Consider the following 26,634-nt stretch of genomic DNA (forward strand, 5'->3'; position numbering starts at 1 on the left):
TTATTTCAAACAATAAGATGTGGCAGGCGAGACTACAAGGTGCCTGCAGGGTGCAGCTAGCACAGTTACAGGGCCGTTACAGGACATCACGGCTGTTTCTAGGGACCCCGCCCTGTGACACCTTTTAACAGCCGAGAGAAGATGCATTTAAGCATGAGAGTGTGTTGAAGAAAACTCTTCTTAAATATTTAATATGACCTTTATCCTTAAGGGTTTTTTTTTTCCTTTGTGAAAGAGTAGGTCTTTTTACTTGAGATGAACAATATTCTCCTCATGTGTGTCCTTGGGGCCCATTTCCCCATCCCACTGACGTCTAATCTTTCAGTGGGCATTGTATGGATTTTCTTCTTTCCCCTAGAGAGCTCTGCACTTCATGGGTTTCATTCCCATTCCTGGATGGCATGGTGTGGGAGTTCTCCCCTTTGGCTATTCAGTGTGTGCTTGTGTTTTACAAAGATGAAGGCGGAGATGTGGCCTTACATATTTGAAAATTAATAAAGAGATCATATATCTAAATTAAATGCTTTAATAAACCAACAGAGTTTCTTCACATCTTGTGAAGAAACAGGATACCGTGTATCCTATTAAGATGTTCTTTTGAATTTTCTGTGGAAGTCAGACAACAAGCTTTTGATCAAAGGCAGTGCCATTTAAGTCTTGTTCTCTCTTAAAAATGCAAGTTGGATAAACTTTTGGGATAATTCAAGTTCCTCTAGTTTGAAAAGCTTTTGCTGAACGGCAGAGTTTTTAACATATGGAATGGGATAAAAAGTTAAAGATCACATTTGCTTTTGGATAATTCACTTTGGAAGCAAAGGAGAATTGGTCAGTGGTCAAGTATTCAGTCTGATTGCAAAACAAAAAAGAAAAGGAGTCTTCTTCAGTAAATGACACAAAAGGATGTATATTAGAATAACATGTATTAGAATAATAGGTGGTGATTATTTAACATTTATAATAATTTAGCTAAGAAGGGCATATAAATAAAATCATATTGAGGGATATACTTCATATTGAACATTTAATGAAATGTACATTGCAAATGTAAGAAGCAGACTCACTTAAATTTGACAGGTTCACTTCTGTACCCTTCTGTGTGGGAGATCCTTCAAAAGCATGTCAATTTACTAAACAATACTGATCAATACTGAGCATATAAAATTAATGTAGTAAGCATTAGTATTTATTTTTCTGTCTGTTAGAAATAGGATTTTTTTTTCACTTCTTACGATCCCTGCTTGCATAATAACCTACTACTTTTCTTCAAAAATTCAAACTTAGTTTTTTTTAAATTTATTTTTAAATACTTTAACAAGAAATAGAATAAAAGACTAGTAACATTTTGTTTGATATGCATACTGTTCTAAAATTGGCCTATGTGTTACTAATCAAGTAGTATTTCTTGACCTAGTCAGGGCTTAAGAAGCTTCAAAGAATTTAAACAGTGTGTAATAACATTAATTGAATATTGTTGTTTTCCTATTAAGTAACTTTCTCATTTCAAATTGAAGGTCATGTTTACGAAGAAAAATGACAGCTGTTATCCCAAGTAGTTGTTAAAAAGTGGCAACTTTCTTCTTCCTCTTCATGTTTCTTTTTGTCGCCTGTTTGTATTACAGCTGCTGCTGATGATAGATGTTACAAATATGCAGACTGTGCTAGCTGTTCTGCCAATACAAATGGGTGCCAATGGTGTGATGACAAGAAGTGCATTTCAGCAAACAGTAACTGCAGTATGGTGAGCATTTGCCAGTAGCTGAATACATAGTTAATATTTTTTTTTTATAACCATTAGCTTATTATTTAATGCCATTTTATAAACTGTCACATTACATTTTCAGGCATTTGCAATATAAAATAAATCACACTTTCATACATTGTAGAGTTGATATAAATGCGAAAAATCTGAAAATTGACACTTGTGGTTACATATATTTGATTTCTGCCATCCTTCAACTGAATAACTTTGTATGCTACCCCTAACCTTGCCAAGACACTTTAGACTCTTATTTGATAAATATAAAGGTGACAATAATAGTGATAATGGCTAGGATTCTTAAAGGAGCCTCGGGGGAGAAACACCTGTGTTCTATTGTATTTTTGTGGGGGAGGTGGAGGGTCTGTCTCTAAGAAGCTGTTTTTAAAAATGCCAGCCAGATAACACAGCAGTTTTAGCATTATAGCTTGTTGTTTACAGCAGAAATCATACACAATCATGGTATGTGATAACTTAACATGGAACAGTTTTTATTAAATGCATAAGAGAGATTCTGACAACTCCCTCTATCTATCTATCTATCTATCTGTCTATCTATATCACAGTGTCTTGGTGTTTTTCACAGACTGATAAGCATTATTACTTCAGGAAAAATAAAGCACAGTGTTGTTGCGTGATTGCTTGGGGAACAAGACCTAGTCTCTTGATTATTTAACTGTATTTGTTCCTCTATCTTTTTTCTTAAAAGGCATCTGTATGATGTATGGATACTCATTTACTGAAAAATGTCCTCTAAACTAAAAAAAGACACAAAAATCCATAAACTTATCACATTGTAGTATGTTACAGAACACATTTAAAACTTTATTAGTGTATGTTAAAAATCATAGCTGTGTAGAGATTGAAGCAATGGTAGGACCTAGCACATAGTAGCTACATAGAACATAGTTGGTGTTTGTTGGTGCAATCTAGAACATGCAGTCAATCACGTAGTTTCTTAGCTTGGGATAAAGGTGGGGTTTGGTACGGAGCTGTGGGCTGGTAAAACATTATTAGACAATGGTTTAGAATGTAATGTACAAATGCTAGGGTGGGGAAGAAGTTAAAGGCATTAAAAGCCTTGGTCTGTTGATGGCACATGAGAGAGGTTTTCAGTTGGTCTCTTCTGACTTGCTTTTGGTTGGTGGTCTCATGAAGCTGTCTTCATATTAGCGGTGGCCCATGATGTGTTCAATGTAGATATCTCACCACCATTGGATGGTATTGGGTACCATGAGATGCCTCATCAGTTTTGCATAGTGGCAGGGTACTCTAGGCTCACAGGACACTCTAATTGCTGAAGTCCCGTGCTTCAAGTGCTCCAGCAATCAGTGACTGCACCATCATATCATTCCCCTTCTCCCTGTGGGTATTGGCTAGTGATCTGTATTTGATCAGCTGTTGCTCCTGGGCTTCAGGGAAAGATTGCCACCAGTTCTCAAAGAGGATGGTCATGCCGATCATCAGGACCTTTTTGTTGTCCTCATCCATTACCACAATGTCTGAATGCACCTGGCTGTTGCAGCCTAGCATGGCATGATTCACAGCTATTGTCCTATCACTGAGATGGCTTTCACCAGCTGATGATGATAACATTGTGACAGAGTTGCCACACTCCTATGCTGGCCTTACAGCCACATAGGACATGGGGCAGATCTTGTCCATGTAACTGCACCTCTTGTCTTGGTTTCTGTAACAGATGGTACTGTTGAGCAGGAGGCAGTTGAGATGGATGCAATGGATGAAGTGCCAGTCTGCAAAGTGCATGAAGTGGCTGCTAGCGTCCCAGTTCCAGATGACTTTGAAGACTTCGTCCTGGCTGGGTTTTGCCTTAAGGTTGTCAGTGTAGTTGACCTGCATGGCATCCTCCAGGAGCCTCTCCAAGCAGGTTCTGATGCAATGGGGTGATGGTGATGTGGGTGGCTGATGAGGCTGGGAGCCCCATCTCCTGCTGCTCCTTGCACCATGTCCAGAAGCACTTCCTGATGCACTTCCTGAGGTGCTGTGTAGCATCATGTACTTGGCTACAAAGTGAGGCAGAATCCTTGCCATGTTGTCCTAACTTTCCCTCTAGTCATTTGCTCAGGAACATGATTGGGTCCTTGTTGGATGGCAGCCTGGTGATCCTCCTCTTGGCAGTTGGTGATGCTGCTTGCCAGGTTGTCAGGGCAGGTCAGGAGGTAGAAGGCATGGGTGACTACTGAAAGGTACAGAGTTCTCCCACGTGAGGCATGTTGGCACTCCCCTGCCAGTAGAGGATGTGCAGGATCTTGTTGCTGGTCTGTAGTGGCAGGTTCATTTACCTTTTGAAGGGCTGCTTGATTTCACCACCCGCTTTCTTGAGAAGCATCTTGAGGACTACACTTGATCTTAACCAAAAAGACCAAGAGAGTTGGCTGACAAGAGTCAAGAGCAGTAGCATTTGAAAATGCAAGACTTTTTGGAATCTTCACTATCATAGTTTCATAGTTTTAGGGTCGGAAGGGACCTAATAGATCTTCTAGCCCGCCCCCCCGCCAGGGCGGGAGAACAACAAAAGAACCCTAAACAAAAAACGGGACTCAAATGAGTCCAGCCAGGTAGGTATCCAGCCTCTTCTTAAAGATCCCCAGGGTAGGGGCCAGCACCACCTCCCTTGGAAATTGGTTCCAGCTCCTAGCCGCCCTGACTGTGAAGTAGTTTTTTCGGATGTCCAATCTGTACCTCCTCTCCATCAACTTGTGCCCATTACTCCTTGTTATGCCAGCGGGGGCTAGGGGAAACAGCGTCTCCCCCAAACCCTTCTGGTTCCCCCTAGTGAGTTTATAGACGGTCACCAGGTCCCCCCTCAGCCTTCTCTTGTGGAGGCTGAATAGGTTCAGGTCCCGCAGTCTCTCACTGTAGGGTCTGCCCTGTTGTCCCCGGATCATGCGGGTGGCCCTCCTCTGGACCCTCTCCATGTTGTCCACATCCCTCCTGAAATGGGGCGCACAGAACTGGACACAATACTCCAGCTGCGGCCTGACCAGCATCGCGTAGAGTGGGAGGATCACCTCCCTGGCTCTACTTGAGATGCACCTGTGGATGCACGACAAGGTCCGGTTAGCCCTGCCAACCATGACCTCGCATTGTTGGCCCATGTTCATCTTGGAGTCAATAATGACACCAAGATCCCTTTCCGCCTCTGTGCTCTCAAGTAGGGAGCTCCCCATCGTATAAGTGTGCTGCTGGTTCCTACTACCCAAGTGCAGCACCCTGCACTTGTCCGTATTGAAACACATCCTGTTCCTGTTTGCCCACCCCTGTAACCTATCCAGATCCTTCTGCAATCTCTCTCTCCCTGCTAGCGTGCTCACCTCCCCCCAAATTTTGGTGTCATCAGCGAATTTAAACAGGTTGCTCTCCACCCCAACATCAAGATCGCTGATGAAGAAATTGAACAGCGCAGGCCCCAGGACCGAGCCCTGGGGGACTCCACTACCCACCTCCCCCCAAGTCGAGTATGATCCATCCACCACCACCCTCTGAGTGCGACCCTTCAGCCAATCTGCAATCCATCTGACCGTGTAGGCATCTATGCCACAGTCGCCTAGTTTATTAATTAGGATGGGGTGAGAGACGGTGTCAAAGGCCTTGCTGAAGTCCAGAAAGACTACATCCACCGCGACACCTGCGTCCATGGCCTTTGTGACCTGATCATAAAAGGCAATCAGGTTGGTCTGACATGATCTCCCCCTAATAAATCCATGCTGATTGCCCCTGAGCATCATTTCTGATGCCGGCCCATCACAAATGTGCTCCTTGATGATCTTCTCAAAGAGCTTCCCCAGGATTGAGGTAAGACTGACGGGCCTATAATTGCCCGGGTCCTCCCTTTTCCCTTTTTTGAAGATGGGGACCACATTAGCTACCTTCCAATCGTCTGGCACCTGGCCCAAGCACCACGATCGCTCGTAGAGCCGTGCCAGGGGCCCTGCAATAACCCCAGCCAGCTCCCTCAGCACCCTGGGGTGGAGAGCATCCGGACCCGCTGACTTGAACGCGTCCAGCCCCTCCAGAAGCTCTCTAACCCGGTCCTCCCCAACCTGAGGTCTGAAGGCGATCCCCTCGCGTCCGGCTTCTATCACAGCAGGGAAGTCCCGGTCCCTGCACAAGAAAACGGAGGTGAAGAATTGGTTAAAGAGGTCCGCTTTATCCTCTGACGCAACCACCAGATTGCCCCGCATATCCTGCAGGGGCCCCACATTACCCGGCGCCTTCTTCATCCTCCCAATATATTTGAAAAAGGACTTTTTGTTATCCTTAATCCTGGACGCTAATCCGAGCTCTATCTCCGCCTTGGCCTTCCTAACAGCCCGCCTGCAGGCCCGAGCAGAGGAGGTATACTCCTCTTTGGAGATTACACCCCCCTTCCACCGGGCGTACGCCACCCTTTTGGCAAGCAGGCATTCCCGGACACCCTTGGTGAGCCAGGGGGGCTTTTGGACACTCCTGCCCGCCTTGCTTCTTGTCGGGATGGACACCCCTTGGGCCCCGAGTATCGTTTCCTTAAGGAACGACCACTCCTCTTGGACGCTGAGTTCCTCTGCCCTCAAGGACCCCAGTTCCTCTCCCACTAATCTCCTCATCTCACTGAAGTTGGCCCTCCTGAAGTCTAGGGCCACCACCTTGCTGCGGGCCCTTGACACTCTACGCTGGATGGTGAATTCCAGCACGCGATGATCACTATTGCCCAGGTGGTCAAGAACCTGGAGGCCTCTTACCAGGTCGTCGCCTGCGGCCAGGACCAGGTCCAGCAGAGCATCTCCTCTGGTGGGACTGTGCACCTCCTGAATCAAGTGGAGGTCCTGCAACTCGGCCAAGAACCTCCTGGAGCGGTCCGTCCCGGCTGACTGCTCCTCCCAGCAGATGTCCGGGTAATTAAAATCGCCCATGACAACTACATCCCTTGCTTTTAGTGTCTCCGCAAGCTGGCCTGAAAATTCCCTGTCCAGCTCCTCCTCCTGATTGGGGGGTCTGTAATAGACCCCCACCGTCAAATCCCTCTCGCCTTGCCCCCCCTGGATCTTGACCCAGAGCACTTCAGCTCGCCCTTCCCCTGACCCCATACTGCTGGCAGAGGATGTGTAGTGCTCCTTGACATAAAGTCCCACCCCCCCCCCTGATACCCACAGGCATGCCAGAATAAGGAACATGGCTTTAAGTGAAGAGGTAATGTACAGGAAGAAAAAGTAACTATAGTATACTACATACAAGCCCCCCCGATTAGGCAGACCATCAGGACCCCCATTACTTACCTTTGCACCCCTTGCCCTGATGGCGTCTCCTCGTCTTCCTGCAGCCCCCTCCCCCGGCGAGTCTAGTTTAAAGCTCGCCGTACGAGATCAGCCAACCTATCAGTTGGAGATTGAAGAAGATGAATGTATTTATGATAAATATTAAAATCTTAACAATTTTATGACAGTCTCCTGAGTGCTATTATTTGTATAAACCCTTATTTCTTATGCATCTTTCCTCCCCTAATTTCACAGGCTTTTAAAATAAGAATACATTCAAGGGGAGGAGGGGGGTGGGGGAGGAAAACATTAATGCCTGCTGTGTTTTTAATTTGCCTGCTACTGAAACCTCCTATTACTCCACTTTTCACCATACAGGCAAACACTATTAACAGCATAGTGCAAACTTATGTTATCAGTAAAAGTAATTTTCAGGATGTTTAAAATGTGCAATTTATGATTGCTTTACAGAACTACTAACATATAGCAGTGATTTTACAATACAGTAAAAGTGCATTGAGATGCTCTAAAAACAGATGTATGTCAGAGTTGTGAGCATATATTTACTTCCCTTGAGATTATGAAGTGCCTTAAGATCGTACAAAACATTTATTTAAAAAAATGCAAATCTCTGGCTGTTTAAAAAAAAAAGAGGGAAAAGAAAAATAGCAAAGTCAGGAGCCCGTGTGATTACATAAGGCTTTTGCTCGAAGTTCTGAGGGTAGAAATAAGTTGCTGGAAATAAAGGGGTGGAACAAAGAAGCTTCGTTTTAAGGCTTGTTTGCAAGATGACAGAATAATAATGGTAATTTGTACTTTTCAACCTTTAGTCTTCAAAGGAGAGAGCATAATTTTCAAATTATATTTCAAATGGCAAAATTGAGATGCTGAGATAGTGAGTTATCTCATCGCTTTGCTACTGCCTTACAGAACTGTGAATAAGATCTAGGCCAGCATTTCTCAACTTGTGGGTCACAAGAATATATAAAAGAGCCATGACCAAACTTAAAAAGTGGATCAGCAAACTTTAAAAATGGATTCTCCTTTACAGGAGAAAAAGGTGGGAAACCATGGGGTTTCCCTTGCAGGCTGGCTGAGTTTCAGTCTGTGAGGGGCTGCTTGGGGGCCCCCCATGCTTCACACCTGCCCTGCCCCAGCCACCTACCCCCCTCCCCCCACACTGAGGAGTGTGTGTGTGTGTGTGGTGGGGGGGCAGTGGGTCAGGACTGGCCTTTGATGTTTACAAATGGGTTGTGGTACAAAAAAGGTTGAGAACCACTGATCTAGGCCATCACAATACTGTAGGGCTCCTATATGCATGCAGGGAGGCTGCTCCGATGCGCTATAATTCCAGCGTGTCGGAGCAGACTTGGTTAATCAAATCTGCTGGAGCGTGGTAATTACGGTGCTCCAGCAGACTCCAGCATCACGTGTATCAGTGTCCTTGCACTGAACAGTGGTGGCAGGGCACTTCAAACTAAAGCTAGTTTGACAAGCTTTAGTTCAAAGTGTCCCTCCACCATTTTTCAGTGCGGGGATGCTGATACATGTGATCTTTGGGTGTTTTTAATTAGTGCGGTTCTCGGAGCTGTGCTAATTAAAGCACCCCTGCTTCCCAGAGCATGTTTATAAACGCCCTCAGTTACTAGGTAGGATTGCCTACAAAATTAGTCAAAAGGCATAAATGGCACAATAGTAACTTTGAAAAAATGTAACTCTGCCTAATAGCTTTGAATCATCTGGCAATCCTTTTGCTCACAGCAGTGGTCTCTGATGGTACAGTGCTTCTATTTAGGATACAAACAGATGTTGTTTGTGTTGCAGCATCAGCTGCCCCAACACGGCTGATCCAACTGATCAGCAGAAACAGACATCGCTGGAGCTGTTGTCCCACAGGATTGGGCCCTTACCACTCCTGAGTCTTCAGGGGCCTGATCCTGTGGGACAATGGCCCTGGGTACCACCCTCCAAATGTGAGGTATACTTCTGCAAGTGGGAGAACCCCCCCCTTGCTTGCAGACTCAGGCACTATGAATCCACCTGCAGGAGATTCCCTGGATGCACGTTTCCTGCTGCCATGCCCTGACCCAAGAAGTGCAAGCGAGGGAATCCCCATAGCAGTTCCTCCACTTGCAGACACAGGTATCCCCCCTGAAGTAGAGGGTTTATCCCCCCTGAAGTAGAGGGTTCTTCCTCCCACTCCCATCTCATTTAGTGTAGGAGAAAGAAAAACTAACCTCAGAATATTAACTGATAAAGGCTTAAGTACAGGGTCTTGGAACAAGAATAGACTGACCTCTACCTTCCTAAATAGAAGCATAGTACCCACAGCGTATGGGTACTATGCTTGATATATATTGATGATATATATTGCTGCATCCTTGACAGAAACCAACTATTTGGGGAAGGTCTTAAACCTTGATAAGCAGGTCTGCTATATTTGGTTATCGCTGGGTCATAAGCAGGGATATGGGTTTTCTGTTTCCTAGGAAAAACAGAAAAAATGTGGATTCCCCCTTCACCCAAGAAAACTTGGATTTTTCATTTTAACAGAGAAACATGCAGATTTTGTGCTTTTGCAAAGAGCTCTCTGCAGGCTGGCAGAGTTCCAGCTTGCAAGGGGCTGGGGGGAGTGGAGGGGGGTGATTAGGCAGGGGGCACCATGTGCCTATATATGCACATGGCCACCAGGTAGCCTGGAGACCAGCTCCCGCAGGTGGGACCTGACGCAGCAGGGCAGAGTGGGGCCAGGTGGGAAAGCTTGCCGCTGCTGGGAGCCCCACATCACACTGGCAAGGTGCCCCCTGCCCATCCCATAGCAGCGGAGGTGGTGGCATCGGGTTGTGCCCCTTGCTGCTGGGGGGTGGGCAGGGGGTGTGTCACCAGGGCAGTGCGGAGCTTGCAGCGGCAAGGAGCTTCCCTGCTGCTCTGGCGGGGAGTGAGGGGTGCCGGCAGTGCTTGGCGGGCTGTGGCTTGGGAGTGAGGGGTCTGGAGCTGCATTCTGTGAGCAAAGGGGGCAAGGGTAGTTCTGATTTTTTCCATGGTAAAAAACCCCAAATCAAATACCAAAATTCATAAATATTTAGAATTTATTATAGAAATTGAGGCACTGTTAGGCTTTCAAATTGTTTAAAATTGTAAATATATCAATAAAACTTTGTGGTTTTTTGGGTTTTTATCACAGAAGTTGCTATTTTTTTATCAGAGAAAACCAGGATCCCTGATCAAATGGGATTTAGCAAATCAGTAATCTGAACCATTCCCCTCCTGCTTTTGCCCCCCCTTCCCCAAGTCATGAACAGGGAAGATGTGCGATAATTGGAATAAAAGACATACTTGGTCTCAGTTTTTTAGAAGGAGAGAGAAACTAGTCTTTGCAGTTACCATTTGGTAAATGTAGTTTTGACTTGTCGAGAAATAATGGAACAGATATTGAAAACGGTGATCTTTTAAGCACCACCAAGGTATCCTTTGTTCCTTTGTTCCAGTCATACATTGTGCTCTGACTGTCCATTGTGTTGTCTGGGGCTTCAGCATATAGTTTTTCAGATCCTGACTGCACTACTCTTTTATGTTGTCTAGTCACTTCCTACACAGTCTGCCTCTTGATCTCCTGGTCTGCTGCCTTATATCAGGTTGCAGAGAGTGGTTTTCAGCAAGCAATCGTCCTTTATGTGGCAGAGATGTCCAAGCAGTGGGCATTTCCTCCTTGTTGTAACAATAATTTTCACCCTGATCCTTTTTCTGATCATCTAATTTATGATGGAATCCAGCTGGCTGCAAGTAGCGATCTGTAATATTTCATTTCTGAGGCCAGCCATCTGTAATATTCATATCTGAGGCCAGTTGCCTTTGTATAATGGTCTTCTTGAAGGGTCTGTGTGTCTGCCACATAGAGCAGGATAGAGAAAGCACACATTTTCCACAGTCTGAGTTTTGTTTCTATAACTATTCCTTTGTCTTTTCATATCAGCTTTGAGTCATCTCAGGCCCCTTTTATGAACTGTAATCTCACTATATCTTTGGAGCCATCATTTCCAGATAGACAAAGCAGACAAATGCTTATTGTCCATCTTGATGCTGCCTGCTTTACTGCCTGCCCGGTACTTTTCTTTTCTTTTGCATAAGACCATTTTTCCCTTGACATGACTTCAGAACATCCCTCAGCTGAATTTGCCATATTAAATCAAATGACGTTCTGAACTTGGTACGGCTGTTGAAAACATTCCTCCCTGAACTTGCCCATGATTGGCATCAGACACAGGATTTGCCATACCATCACTGAAAACTGGCATGCTCTTCAGATGGGTGTTCTTTTGTCTACACTTTGAATCTTTAACTTTGGTGGGTCATCAATATCGTCTTGTTGTTTACACAGTCCTGCAGATGCTCACTTTTCCTGGGTGTTGTCATTATGACATGACATTCCTTACTTTTCAAGGATTATTTCTTCTGTCCAGATATTGTTGAAAAACACACACAGTTGCCACATCAGACCATTAGCTCCTGATATGATTCTCTCTCTTGGTATGAAATGCACTCCTACTTTCTTTGGGTTCTTTTCAGCCTTTTAGTACTCTCCCAACCCCTACCAGCAAGGAATTATCCTGGTTGTCCACGTCCTGGTCAGACATTGATACATTTTCCAGACTTTTGAGCACCCCCTTGTCTTTCAATCCATATAAAAAGCCCAGATAATAGTTGATCCACCTTCTTTGAGAGGTTATTTTCTTCTGAGAGCAGTCTTGTCTTTGATGGTACAGCATTTAGGCTTCCTGATTATTCTAAGTTGAATGCCTCCTTTTCATTTGGAGTCTTTTAGGAATTTCTCAGTGCTTTGGCAATTCTTTTTGAGCCAGTTCTTCTTGTCTATTTTATCTGCTCTCTTTTTTTTGGAGAACTTCTGGCATGCTTGTATGTGAGCATTCCATTCTGTCATCTTGTCTTTGACTTTCCTCTTTCCACTGACAAGTGTCTTCCAATATTAATGGCATTCTAATTGCCTTCTTGCTTAGTAGTACAGGAGTGACCAAGATATGGCCCATGGGCTGGATCTGGCCCATTGAGCTGTGTCATCTGGACTGCAGGACTCCCAATGGGTCTGAAAATCTGGCAGCAGGGGAGTGGTTGCAGTGAAGCTGCGGCAATGCTGCCACTGATTGTCTTGTCACCAAATTTACAGACCTATGGTGAGCCCTGTGGGCCAGATAACATATCAGCAGATGTTAACTCAAGCCTCTGTGGACCTACCTCATGCCACTCTTTTTTGTCTCAGCAGGCAGATGAGTGGAGCACCACTTCTTAGTATATCCATGGTGTAGCAGGTTTGCTTAACCTCTTGTCCATTTTTCTGTTTGTTCTGGGGTAAATCCTGTAAGCTCTTGGCTGAACCCTGTCTTTTATGCTTTCTTCTTGCCTTACACTTTTCTAGTGTTTCCATATTGTATGACAGGCCTTGCAGCTTATTCTTCTCCCATAATTGCTTAAATTGATGCCAAACGTTGCATAGAACCAAGGTGGTAATCTGCTGAGACATCAGCTTCAAGGAAACTCTGGCGCTAATATATTTCATCTGCTTATTATTTATTTATCATGACAAAGTCGGTTGTGTTCTTGTCAATGCCATTTGGAGTTTCTGAAGTCCATTTCCTTTTAAGTTTGTGCTTGAACTTGGAATTGCTTATGCGGAGCTTCTAAAATCTCACAAAGTATAGCAGCACCTGTTTGTCTAATTAATTTCTAGCACCATATCCAAAATTCTCCATATCTTGCCATCCAGTGTTATCACTGATTTAGAGATTCCAGTCGCTGTTCCCTACAAAAATGTCGTCTTTTTTCTTGCATTTACGTATTTACGCATTTGTAAACAGTCATAGAATTGCTCAGTTGACTCTTTTTCACCGTCTGTTATAAGAGTGTAGGTAGACCTTGATAATGATGAGAGTAAAAGTTTAACCTCTGATCCTCAAGTTGACTGATGTCTAGTCAATCAGCACTTTTCTGGCCCTTTAGCATCATGCTAACACCTCTTTTGTGCTTCCTGTTAACAGCAGAGAATTATGACCCTACTGTCTGAAATCTTTCCTTATCTCTGCCAATCTAAAATCTGAGAAGCCTAGAATATTTTGGTGGTGGTACCTTTCGAATGCATTCATTAGCAGGGATGTTTTACCAATCTGAAAAAAGTCATCTTCCAGTCTAAATCCTAATAGTCAGGGGTTCCTTTGTGGTTGTCAACAACCTTTTCTTCTCTGTTGCATTTTTCAGTGTCAGAAGCTGACATGAGAGCCTGGGGAGTCGCACAGAGCCATGTTTTGCCCAGCTAAGTTTCCCTCCACCTCCTTTTTATTTATTTATGCCTTTATTTGTTTAAATTTTTCATGACTTGATTCTTCAGCTTGGTTGGAATCACCATCACTAACATCCTATCTACCACTTCCCTCAAAGAGAAGATGGTGTGAGAAATTTCTACCATTCCCTTGCATCCTAATACAACACATGTGTATATTGTGGTCTTTGTGCTCATAGATATATTTTAACTGTATCCTAACTGTAGGTCAAGCAGCTATGGTCTATCAGTGAATGGCTGCCTAACTTGTTACAATGCAACATTCTATCATGCCCCACATCTACACCATGTCTGATCTTATTATAAGAAGCAACAACATGCTTGGGTTGTATATCCTGTAATTCATAGTATCATAACCTACTAACTGTGAGGATGGTTAGTACTAGCACAGATGTACCTAGAGATGTTGTAGAACCTCCATTATTGAAAAATGTTAAGTGCAGCAACACAAACAAATGTTTGGGGTGGTTTAAATAGGGATGATGTCTTGATCAAGAGGTTGGACTACATGATTTCCAGAGGTCTCTTTTCGCCTTATTTTTCTGTGATTCTTTTTATTCACTGCAAAGCTCTTTGCTTACATGCCTAGGGGCTTGAGGGGCAGTTTTTTTAACCACTTTAAAATTTGTGGGAGGAAGTGGTCTAGACTCTAGACCCAGGAAATTCAGTTTCTTACAGTGTATACAATGACGTATTATTTGCCTACATGTAACAGGGAGTCAGAGGGCTCCTGGTACTTTGAGGCTGCTGTAGTGGGCTGAGCCAGCTCTGGGAGGGCTAGCAGCTAGGAAGCAGACTAACTTCTACTAAGCTTGCTGCCAGCAAGCAGGCAGAGAAGTATGCTGTGCAGGCATCTAGGTAGCTTAAAAGTACAGCCACACATGGCTGAGCTAAGACACAGTAAGAAAAGGCAGATTGGTCATCAAGACTAAAAGAAAACCCCTGTGGGTAGCTGGGGAGCCACTCAAGTAGAACTGGCAGGTCTTGGGAGACATATAAGACCAGTGTCTGAGACTAGGCAGGTAGTCTGGCCCCGTGGGTTGCAGGAACAGGAGCTCCTGACCCGGATGGTCACAGGAGACCAGCTACCCTGAGCTCTGCAAGTAAGGAGATTATAATTTGTAGGGAAGCCAAACCGAGTATGGAGATAGGTTTAGTTACAGTCAGGGGGGCTTGTATCTTTAAGCAGCTATTTGTTTTTGGTTATTTGTTCATGTTTTGACCAGTGGACCAGGAGTGGTTAGAAGGGGTGACAAGGAGGCCACTTGGACCATGTGCAGTTTTTTCTCTGCGAGGGGCTGGGCTCAAGAGACAGGCAGGTAGAAGCCTACAGTGTTAAAGCCTGCATGAGGCCCAAGAGGGGCAGAAACCAGGCCCAAGGGTCTGAAGCCTGAAAGGGACAAAAACCAAGGCCAGGGGTCTGAAGCCTGAGATGGGCAGAAACCAGGGACAGAGGCTAATGTCTGAGAAGAACAGAAGCCAGGGCAAGGAGCCTGAAGCCCAAGAGAGGCAGGAACCAGGGCTAAGGCCCCAGAGCCCAAGAGGGTTAGACAGAGTATCGGTCCCAGGAGCTGATGTCCAGAACAGTGGGCCTTGGGCTACAGATGCGGCTAGAGGAACGGGGAGGGAGCTGGGAAGGCTGAGGCCTCAACAAGGGAGTGGAGGTCTGGAGGGGCCTGACAGCACAGTGATTAAACTGTAATATCTGTGAGGCATGAACATAGCTGTAGGTGCAAAAAGAGGTCATGAATAGTCCCGAAAGCCTTGGCAAGCCAGGAGGACACACTTAACACTTGAGGGGCTGGATTGGGACCAGCAAAGACCAAGGCAGACCAGATGGTCAAAGGACACACAAGGGCTTGCATTGGGGACACGAGGGCAGACGCCTGTTTTACAAATTAACTAGTTGCATTAAGACATGGCAGCCGAGAGGAAAGGAACTGCACCCAGAGAGCCAGAGTGTATAAGGAATTATGTGGCCACTGGGGGCATTGCAGCTGCCCCTGGAGACTCAAACTTGCTATACTATGTTATGGATCTGTCTTGCCCTAAGAATTGGGATGGACAGCCATTGCTCCTTATGAACCAACTGGTTCTTTGGTGTATCTCTGCACAAACTGCTGACAAAACTTGGTGGCAGGTATTTGGAAACCAGGTTTGGCTTGGCAAAGATGGAGAGAGCAACTTGCAGTTACAAGAAGTACAGTAGCAAACATAGTAACACACTGTGAACATAAACTCATGGAGCAGGCTGATGCTGATTTTCATGGTAGACTCATGCAGATGGCAACTTATGGCACAGATTGACCAACACAGGGCAGTAGGACTGCATGCTGATGGAAATATGAGATGGACAGCTGTGGGCCCACAACTTTTGTATGATGAAAATTATATTTCTGCAGCTGAGTGAGAAGCTTGCCCTGGCTCTTTAGTAGTAGAACACCCAGATAAGAGAGACAGCGGGTCAGAAACATGTTGATATTTCCCTGGAAACTGGCATCCCAAAACTATTATAGATTTGTTGATGATCAGTTTGGCAGTGGCATGATAGCTATGGCTGTTTGCAAAATAATTGGTGCTGTGCTGACCCTGGTTTTGGAAAAATTGAAAATATATCTGAAACAATTTCAAGGCTTGAACAGATGGAGTTCCTGTGCTGTGCTGGTGTGATTGATGACATGCATATACCCATTCTTTGCTCACCATCTGGAGCAAGTGAGTGCATTAGCAAAATTCTACTCTTTTACTATGCAGGCCTTTGTGGATCATGTTCGTATATGCATGTCCCATGTTTTAAAGGTAGTCTAGATGTCTGGCTTTTTTCAACATGAGCAAGCTGCTATTCATTTCTTCTCTGACTCCTTCCCTTTTTCTCCTTCTCTTCTCCAAATTCATATTCTTCTTCCACGGTTTATTGGTCAGGTCAGTATCCTCTTCCAGCTGAATTTCTGACCTTCTGAAGAAAGCTTTATACACTTGCACACTTCTGTGAATTATTCATCCCTGGAACTCTGCTTATGGACCTCAATCTCGAATGCTTTTCACTATATGGTGGTCTTCTAGGCATTTTTTACCATCAGTGAGTCTGTTAACTCTTGCACTTGGTCTTGACAAAAGAGGGAAACAAGCTTAAAATGCACTTGCTATCTTTTAATTTTATTCTTTGAAAGACCCGCATTGACTTAAATAGCCTTTGGAGCAGGCAAGGAAATGTTTAGCTGTAAATAAGAAGAATTAATATTTATCTCAAAACAATGCCATTCTTTTGGCTGATTCTGTCACCGAGCAGCAGACCTCTGCATGTTCTGAGACTTTGTAAAGGAATAGTCTTGAAGAAATGCTTCTCCAAAAAATCCCTCCCCCACCCTTTTTTTTAGGAGGAAAATAGACATGTAGTAGGTCCAGGTCATGAGAGACAGTGGAGACAGTAATCATGCCAAGTACTTTTTAAGTTACTGCATCCTTTAAAAGGTGTCATCTGGTTTTGATACCCGAATATAAAAGAATGCATTTTACCCATACTCAGGGAGAAGACATTCTAGTTATTTTACAGAAACCTTTTTGCATCTTATGACAGATAGGATGATAACTGACTTGCAAGTGCTTTCTAGTTAGACTAGAGGTAGAGGAAAGCTTGCTTGACCAAGGAATATCAAAGACCACCTGGGAATTTTAGTGGGTAAAAAATCTTGTCATGCTCCAGGAATAGAGCAAAGTTCTCCACAAAAATCAGCTTCTGTAGAGCGAAAGTACCTGAATGTCTTTGGTATTTGGGATAATATTAGGGCAAATTACTTTTAGCTCTGGCTATAGCTGAAGAACGTTTTACTTCTGCAATCATAGTTTTCATCTGAAGAGTGCTATGACTTCCCATGAATGTAAGCTGCCAGTTTTCAACTTTTTTTCCCCGCTTGTGCGCCATTTTTAACTTGTGTATTTTGGGAGAGAAGGAAGGATGAGAAGTTAGTCAGCCAGAAGAGCTTAAGCGTAGTAGTGCTGTACCCTTAGCTGAAGTGTAGTTGGGTTTATAGGCTAAAAATAACCAAAAATAAAACGATATGCTTCATAACAGCAAAGGTCTTGCCTGACTGAGGTGTTCATAGAAGCATAGATGTTAGGGTCGGAAGGGACCTCAATAAATCATCGAGTCCGACCCCCTGCATAGGCAGGAAAGAGTGCTGGGTCTAGATGACCCCAGCTAGATGCATATCCAACTTCTTCTTGAAGACCCCCAGGGTAGGGGAGAGCACCACCTCCCTTGGGAGCCCGTTCCAGACCTTGGCCACTCTAACTGTGAAGAAGTTCTTCCTAATGTCCAATCTAAATCTGCTCTCTGCTAGCTTGTGGCCATTATTTCTTGTAACCCCCAGGGGCGCCTTGGTGAGTAAAGCCTCACCAATTCCCTTCTGTGCCCCCATGATGAACTTATAGGCAGCCACAAAGTCGCCTCTCAGCCTTCTCTTGCGGAGGCTGAAAAGGTCCAGGTGCCCCAGTCTCTCCTCGTAGGGCTTGGTCTGCAAGCCCTTAACCATACGAGTGGCCCTTCTCTGGACCCTCTCCAGGTTATCCACATCTCTCTTGAAGTGCGGTGCCCAGAATTGCACACAGTACTCCAACTGCGGTCTGACCAGCGCCTGATAGAGGGGAAGTATCACCTCCTTGGTTCTGTTCGTCATGCATCTGCTGATGCACGATAAAGTGCAGTTAGCTTTTCTGATGGCTTCGTCACACTGCCGAGTCATGTTCATCTTGGAGTCCACTAGGACTCCAAGATCCCTTTCCACTTCCGTGCCACCCAGCAGGTCATTTCCTAGGCAGTAGGTATGCTGGATATTTTTCCTCCCTAGGTGCAGCACTTTGCATTTCTCCTTGTTGAGTCTTCCTCTGATTTTTTTGTGTGTGTGTGTGGGGCCCTTGCACCTTGTTTTTATTCTTGCTCTGGGAAGAGAGAGGTAGTTAGCTATGTTAGTCTGAAGTTAGGCAGGAGGCAGGTTACAGTTGGGCTTTATAGATTAACTAAATCAGAGAAAATTCAGTTACTCTGTGTGGTTCAACTCTACCTACATTGATCTAGAAAGAAAGAGATACTGTGATTCAATGTAAAACTATTATTGGAGGTTATGATTTTTGGTCTAGCAAGGGGGCATTTCCTTACATTCAGGTTCTGAACACAAATCCATCCTGGCTCCAGAGATGAGCCAGTGCTGAAATGAGGCTCTGATGAAGAACACTAAAATCCAGTTCCTTATAAAACAGCTTTTCAGGGCAGAATCAGAGTTGGAATTGGTGTAACTGGCTTTCTAGTAGTTCAACTTGAGCCCTTTTACTTTTTCCCTCTGCAGTTGTTCTGCTACTTAATCCCATAATTAAGTAGCAGCTGGTGAAATATAGCATCCTGCATTCTGAGATTCCTCTTTGAGAAGTTTAGGTCGTCATTTTTGGTGCATCCTTGAGTTAATCAAAGCAAAATCTGTGTGTTCCTCTTGACAAACTGACTGTCCATTGATTTATGGGCTTTATTTCAGGGTGGTCTTATACTGTTGAATGCCAGAAGTCACTGAGCATATGAAAGCAGAGGAGGCCAGGGGTCATAACAGATACATGGCAACAGTATTCCGGAGTGGTTGGACAGGGGCTTGTGTGAAGGGATTGGAAATAGTGCACTGGTCACATGTCTCCTGACGTCTGTGGAGTTTCTACAAACATTAGGGACAAATTAATATATTTCCTATGGCACTTGAATGGGAAAAGCGTCTTTGAGCCAAACTGTAGCCCAATTGGTGAGTCATTTACATTGATGGTCTCTACTTGTGGTTCTTCATATCTACAAATGCTTCATGCCGTAAGGGTTAGCTGGAGATAGAAATGTTAGAAGGTATGACTGGTGTATTTCTGCACACACTTAACATTTCACTTCTGTAAGTTATCTTGGAGTTTTGCAGACTAGAGATGTGAGTGAGAAGTGTCCTTCTTGTAGCTGTGATTAATCCAGTTCTCACAGTCCCAAAAGTGGGTACAGCTGCTCCCTAAACTCTTTCTGTGGCAGTGAACCTCCACATTTATACAATTATTCTGTACGGTCTCGTTGAGAAAGTAGACTCAAGTAAAGCAAAAAGCTGTAAATGAAAAAAAAAATGGATTAAGCGCTGCCAGATGACCTAAGAAATTGGAAGAAACAATGGTGTGATGAACAGCATTGTACTTAATTTGGGAATGGGGATTTCTAGAGGTAACAAGTGGAATTTTTGCTTTAAATAGCACCTTTAACAATGTCTTGGAGGAATTAAAAAAAAAAAAGACTTTTTATTCTATGTATGCACAGTACTTAGCACAATGAGGACCTGGTTCACAGCTGGTTCCTGACCAACAGTAATGCAAACAGTGTTAAATAACATCAAGCAGAGGAAGAAGTTGTCTAAGCTGGTTAAAAGAAACATAAATAAGTTCAGAATTATCAAACTGAGCCAAGGAAATTTTAAGCCTAAATAATTACTAATGGTAGAATTAGGCTGAGGCGTCCGGTAGTTACCCAAGAGAAATGGTGGAAATGCTGTTGCTTAGAACGTTTGAAAGTAGACTGGAAAGACAGTGAAGAATGTCTTATTATCCCAAACCATTCTGCAGTAGACTGAAAATGAGTTGGACAATTTTTCAGAAATTGCTACTATTCTAAGATAAAATAGCATTAGGCCCTCATGCTGCAGAGCATGACACAGGGGCAGATGACTGTGTAGATAGTCATTGCAGCTCCTGGGGGGTGGAAATCTGCCCATATGTTATCGATATCAAGACCAGTGTTTAAGAACGTAACTATATCAGATGTAAGTGAGAAAATTCAAATGTTAGATGGTTTACTTATACCCTTGTGCATGAATATTACAAATGTCCCATAGCAGCTTGTGAACTTCAGTAACAGATGTGCCGTCATATTTTTGAATTTCATTGGTTTTGTTAGCTCAAGTTATAACCTTGATATTGTGTTAATATGAATAACCTATTGGATTTACATTTACATTGAGCTAATGAGATTTTCAGAGAAGGAATGTTTATATTGGATTTAAGGGAAATAAGGGTTGGGAATAGGGGAATACAATAGAGAACATTATTAAAGAATAGTCACTAGTAGTTTAAATTTCCTTTTAAACATTGTTAAATAGCCTTGGCTTACCTGTGCTAAACTAACAGCATTATTAGAAAACGATGATACAAATTGCTTAGTTTCTTCAGAACAATGCATGTTGTGAATAATATTACTGCCAAAAATTGTTTCCTAAAACATCTATATGGTTCAGGATTTTGACATTGTGATAATGATGCGTTAACAAGGAGTATTAGGAAGGGCTATTGTAAGTGAGCAGATGGCACTTACTTGAAATTTAAAATTCATTGTAAAGTGTCTCTTGGGCAGCTTTGTCAATATGTATAATGACTGAGCTAAACCAAATGCAAATTGGCACTAAAAGTTCTGTGAAATGTCTGTGTGCATACTGTAGAAGCAGACATTCTGACACTTTGCAGTATTTGTTTGCAGCTGTCTCAGCTCCTTGTATCAGAACAACTTACCTGTGTTTGTTTCTGTTTACCTTGGAGTGGCCTTAGAGGATTCTCTGCTGTAGACCAGAAAAATAATGGGCTACTTTCACAGTCTATTTACTAATAGACATCTGGTCCAATAAGAGCACCGAACAAGTCCCTAAACAGTAGTCGGTTCTCTCCAACATTAATGAAGCTGATTCTGTACGTGATTGAAATCTCATTTTAACAAGTACTCTGCTTTAGCACCTTACAATTTACAAGTGGATTGTTTTTCTTAATGACGAGCAGTAGGCCAATGCATTAGCATTACCATTGTAACACTAAACTACTACATTAGCTTATTGTCACATCTCCCCTTTTAACATGCTTTTTGTTTTTCTAGGATGCTGGGACAATATTAGGGAGTTAGATACCCACCAAAATAAAGTCTAATGTTGCATATAGCTTAATGATATGCATATGCTGAAAAAATATTATCTGTATATGGGGCTACTCGAGGTTTAGTATAGAGACCTGGACTGCAGTATATTCAATATGCTGACACCTAGCTCTAGGTTTCAATCACACAACTCCAGCTGGAACAGTGGAATAAATTAGCCAGTGCCTATTTTAGAGGTAGCTGAGAGGGACTCAGAGAAGACTAAGAAAACGTTGGCGTGCTAGGGAAAGCAGCCTAAAGAGATGGTGGAAACTTCTGTCAGCACTGCTCACTGTGGCAGTGGGACTAATGCTTGTAAAACAGATATTCAGGCTGTCACATCCTGAGTTGCTGTGGGACACTGAGGGCACCTATACGTGTGCAGTGAGGCTGCTCTGATGTGCTGTTGTTAATCAACTCTGCTGGAGTGTGGTAATTACTGCGCTCCAGCATCTCTTGTATTAGCATCCCTGCACTGAAAAATGGTGGTGGGTGTGCTTTAACTAAAGCTTCTTCAACGCGTGTTACTTAAAGCACCCCTACCACCATTTTTTCAGCATGGGGACGCTGATACACAAGACTCTCCCAGTGCATTAATTAGAGTGGCTCTCAGAGCTGCTCTAATTAAAGCACCTGCCCCCCAGCTCCTGGAGCAAGTGTATAACTGCTCTTAGGTAGCAGCTGTAGCAAAAAGTAATTCCCCACCCCATCACAGCCTGACAAGTGAAAATGCCATCTTTTCAGTGTAAACCTTGCCACAATTACCAATTCCTTTGTCCCTCTGAGACTTCTGTAATTAGCTCTACATGATTCAGAAGTTGAAGTTAGTGTAAAGGCCACAGCCTGTTGCCTGTTAAGCAGAATCGTGAATTGAGAAGCCTTTAGACTGGAGTTCTGTGGTCTATGCCAGCTTCCCTTCTAAATGAAATTGAGACTGTTTGTAACCTCCAAAGCCCTCAATGGTTTTGGACCCAGCTGTCTGTGACTTTGCTCTCGTCCCTATAATATTCTTACATCGTTGAGATTAAAGTAGACCCCTGAGTCAGCTCCCTCGAGATGGGGAGAGGAAGTTAATAGCTCAGCCCTTCTACCCATGAGGATGGGAGCGAGGAGCCCACATATATACATATTCAAAAACACTGGGTTTGAAATAAATATGTCTGGGTACCCATTGACTTAATTCATCCAAGTTTGATGCATTTTATGGTTTTTGAAACTGCTGCAAGTTTTAGCACAGTTTCTCTATAAATGCACATTGAAGTACACTTTTGTAACTACTTGTTACAGAGACGTGTATGTGACAGTCACTTCTGCCAATTTGGTCTTTGTAGAGAAGGGTACAGAAATCTTAAGGAGCAAGAATGACCATAGCTGTTATTACTCAGGCCCTGAATCTGCTGATGAAGTTGCATTAATGTTACTGGTTGTCTCTCTTCCGCTCTGCAACAAAGATGATCTGGGAAACAGTAAACTGTGCTTTTGGCTTGCAGGCATGGTAGTTATTCACCTCCTTCCCCCCTGCCGCCCAAAAGCAACAAACTGCTTGCTAGATATGGTTTGTATGTGTATTATCCATAAGAATTTACTAATTGCTTTATTCATTTGCTTTTAGATAACGTAAGTGTTTGCAGTTTTATATACTAAGTGCTAGGGAGAGTCAAGGAATACTTCAACTACTTAGGGAACATTTATCATTTTATCCTAGGTGAACAGGCAGATCTCTCTGGTATGAGTGTGTTACTGAAGTCAGACTACAGATTATACCACATACCAATAGGAAAGCAAACTGGGAGGGAAACTGATTTGCCAAAGTTCAGATCAGCATGAAAAATAGAGCCATGGTTTCTTTCATTGTCTGGAGTTGTACTTGAACTGGGTCTTGAGTTTGGCTCTGACCTACATGGTGTGTGTGTGTGTGTGTGTGTGTGTGTGTGTGTGTGTGTGTGTGTGTGTGTGTACACACCTACATAGGTGTATATATATGTAATATACTGTAAAAAATTGCCATTCTACAGTAATTCAGTAAAGGGCAGAATCTTTTTTCCTTTCTCCCATTTAATTCTCTTATTCTTTCCTTTCCTGTTCTTGCGTCTCTAAAATTTCTGAAGTATGTGAAGTCTACATTTGTTATTCCAGCCTATAGTGACTCTATGAGCTGAATTTCCCCACTTCTTGAATACACAGGTAGGATTTACCATTATGGGGGACTATACCTTAAGTTAGATGAGGCAGGAGTTAAGATGATCTATTTTGAGTCCGATTCTGAGGGGGTATATACTGGAATTGAAAGGGAGTTTGTTATGGAGTTGAGTCTCTTTTTGACAGGGTATTGTGCTGCTGCTTTTAAGTGCGACTTTATTTTTATGGATTGCATTCACACAAAGTGAACGAGGCAGCCTTAAAATGGACATTAATGAAGTGTATGCATGTAGTACATTAAATAAGATATCAGTACTTGCGTCTTGCTTTAAAATCACTCTACAGGAAAAGTTATGTTAAAAACGCCTTTCTTAGAAAGCAATACCTCACTAGCCAAAGAAACTGCAAAAAACCTGCCTTCAGAGTTTATTGCTTTTCTTAGGGGTGTAGGTTGTAGCCATGTTGGTTTAAGGACATAAGCAGACAAGCTTCTTTGGGTAAATTGTTATCTTGTATTAGACCAACTAAATAATTGGAAAACATTTTTCTTAGCAAGCTTTTGGGTTTAAAAACCTGATGAAGGGTTTTTACATGCAAAAGCTAGCTAAGCAAAAATTTTCCAACTATTTAGTTGGTCTAATAAAAGATATCAGATTTACCCAAAGAACCTTGACTTGCTTTTCTTATTCACTTATTCCCTGAAGGAGAGGAAGTTCTTTTATTTTGGCTTTTGTTAATTCCTACCCAGATGGTAACCTCTAGGTCCTTTAACTCTTAAACTTTGTATCTTACCTACAAGTTAGTTTCTAAAACAAGAAAATTCCTGAAATTCATAACAATGCTGAAGGTTTGTTCCTCTTTTACATATTGTGCTGTCTTGGATCTAGTTCCTATTTTCCTCGCCTTGCTGAATTCAGGTGAAGTGATAAAGTCCTTTAATTTTGCTTCTCCAGTCAGTCAAACACCTTAGATTTTGACTAGTATTTCAGATTTCATTTGGCAGGTTTCCTGGATTATCCGTCTGTAACTGTTGGAGTGAAATACATGGGTACTTTGATCCTGACCTCTTAACAATTTAACAAGTAATATGCTCTCTGTCTGTTTTGTTTTTATAGTCGGTCAAAAACTACACCAAATGTCATGTGAGAAATGAACAGATCTGTAACAAGTTGACAAGCTGTAAAAGTTGTTCTCTGAATCTGAACTGCCAGTGGGATCCGCGGCAGCAAGAATGCCAGGCCTTACCAGGTACAAGCTTTGACATTTGAATTCTGCTTTTCGTTATTGGCTTTAAAACTGAGCTAAAAATGACCCACAGAGTTGAAGGCTGGCTGAAGCAGAACGGTCTATTGGGGTAGGGCAGGGCTATCCCACTTCTGAGTGGCTGGGGGTCACATGGCCTCTCCGGCCACACACTGCCATGTGGGCCCCTACCGTGCTGTGCAGGACACTCCTGCCAGCCCCCCCCGCCCCCCCCCACACCGAGTCCCTGGGTTCCCCAAAGGTCCCTGGCTTCAGGCTCCTTCAGGGGTGGGGAGGAGCAGAGGAAGCTGGGCAGGGAGCAGGAGCCTGGAGCCCTGACCAGCAGCAGCAGGGGGGAGTTGCATCTTGGCTTAGAGCCTGGGGGCTGCAATGTAACCCCTAAGGTGCCAGATGCAGTCTGCTACTTAGACAGCCCGGTGCTAGGACATAGGCCAGTTTTTATGGCCAGCAATGCACAATAGAAGAGAAAAAGCCTTGAATTTCATACAGCCACTTTTGACTGCCCACCACCTACTGACCATGCATCCATTTACACCTGGGGTGACTGCATCTAGCCTTGTTCTGTTACCATGTTTCAGCCTTTAGCGCTGGGGGAAATCCCCCAAATCATTTTCCATGAATGTTTACACAGAAATAAAAATCAGGTTTCTTTTGATATTATTTATTCCTGCTACAGCTGAGTTTGCACAACAGTTGTTAAGTATGGTTGAACTACAGATTTAGCATACTTGTGATACTTTTAGTTTGGCTTGCACAAGTAGCTGCAAGAGAAGACTTGGCCACATCGGGCATTTTTACACATGCTCCGGGAGGGTGGGGGGGAGGCACTTTAGTTAGAGCAGCTCCAAACTCTGGCACAAACTGTTCCACAGTTTGTGTCACCTTAACAGCACATGTAGATGCACCCAGTGTCTTCACTGCTGCTATCATATTAATTAGATTAAAACAAATGTGGGTATGTCTCTCTGGGATGCAGTCATTTTTCTGTAGAGATGTGCCCTAAGATCTGCTTTCCAGGGACAATTTGGTCATTGAATTTACTCACAAGAATTTTGTGAAGACAGTGAAGTGAAGATGCTAATATAGTACATCCCCAGAGAACAAATTTAGTCCTTCTAAACCCAAGTATTTATGCTGTAATTTAAATTCTAAGCGTTATGCAGATCTACTCAGGGAACAGAAACAATGCCTTAGTGTCCAATGTGTTCAGACAAAGCTAATGAACACAATTTTCTAATACCAGACACGCTACTAAGTAATCTACAGGCAATTATTTTTGCAGAAACCATTCAGTAAATAATTTAAATTAATGAATACATTTTTAGAAAATCATGAAATGTTTGTGGACACCGTGAAGAGACTAATAAATTACATCGATTGCTATGGATTATTTGCTTATCTTTAATACTTATCTGCATGTGACTAACACTCAACATATATTAATGATAAGATTAAGAACATAATGCACTGCTTTTTTAAGTTATCAGAAATTTGTCTTCAAGACTCTTGGTATTATGGATATTTGCACACGTGCTTGCGCCTCAGCGCTGGGCACTTTTAAAAGCACCTGGCACTGCAGCACATACATTTGTATAAACGGCAAAATGCACATCAGCGCTGAGAAAATGGCAGGAGTGTGCTTGTGAACTAAAACACATTGAAGGTGTTTTAGTCCAAAAGTGCACTGCTGCCATCTCTGTTTATACAAATGTATGTGATGCAGCGCCAGGTGCGTCAGGTTGCATGCTCCGCGGACTTGATTAATTGAGTCTGTTCCAACGCACCAGATCTCCAGCACGTTGGAGCAAACAAATGTATATGTATAAATGCCCCATCTGTTTAGCAGTCATGCTGGTTTAAAGTGATTATTATAATTAGATGAAATATAACAAAACAGAAAATTCACGTTTGTATGTTA

The 26,634-nt window shown here is 43.2% G+C and overlaps 1 protein-coding gene across 1 annotated transcript in view; it reads left to right on the forward strand.

Moving 5' to 3' along the window:
* Window positions 1-26,634, forward strand: part of ATRNL1 (attractin like 1) — a gene marked incomplete at its 5' end in the record, with an annotated part of 851,278 nt that overhangs the window by 96,088 nt on the left and 728,556 nt on the right. Inside the window, 2 exons of the mRNA XM_006031896.2 lie at window positions 1,620-1,738; window positions 24,569-24,701. Of these exons, the coding sequence (XP_006031958.2) occupies window positions 1,620-1,738; window positions 24,569-24,701 (252 nt within the window). The remainder of the gene's footprint in view (window positions 1-1,619; window positions 1,739-24,568; window positions 24,702-26,634) is intronic.

This window comes from Alligator sinensis, unplaced genomic scaffold (assembly GCF_000455745.1).
Source record: "Alligator sinensis unplaced genomic scaffold, ASM45574v1 scaffold1073_1, whole genome shotgun sequence".
In the NCBI taxonomy this organism is placed as follows: Eukaryota; Metazoa; Chordata; order Crocodylia; family Alligatoridae; genus Alligator; species Alligator sinensis.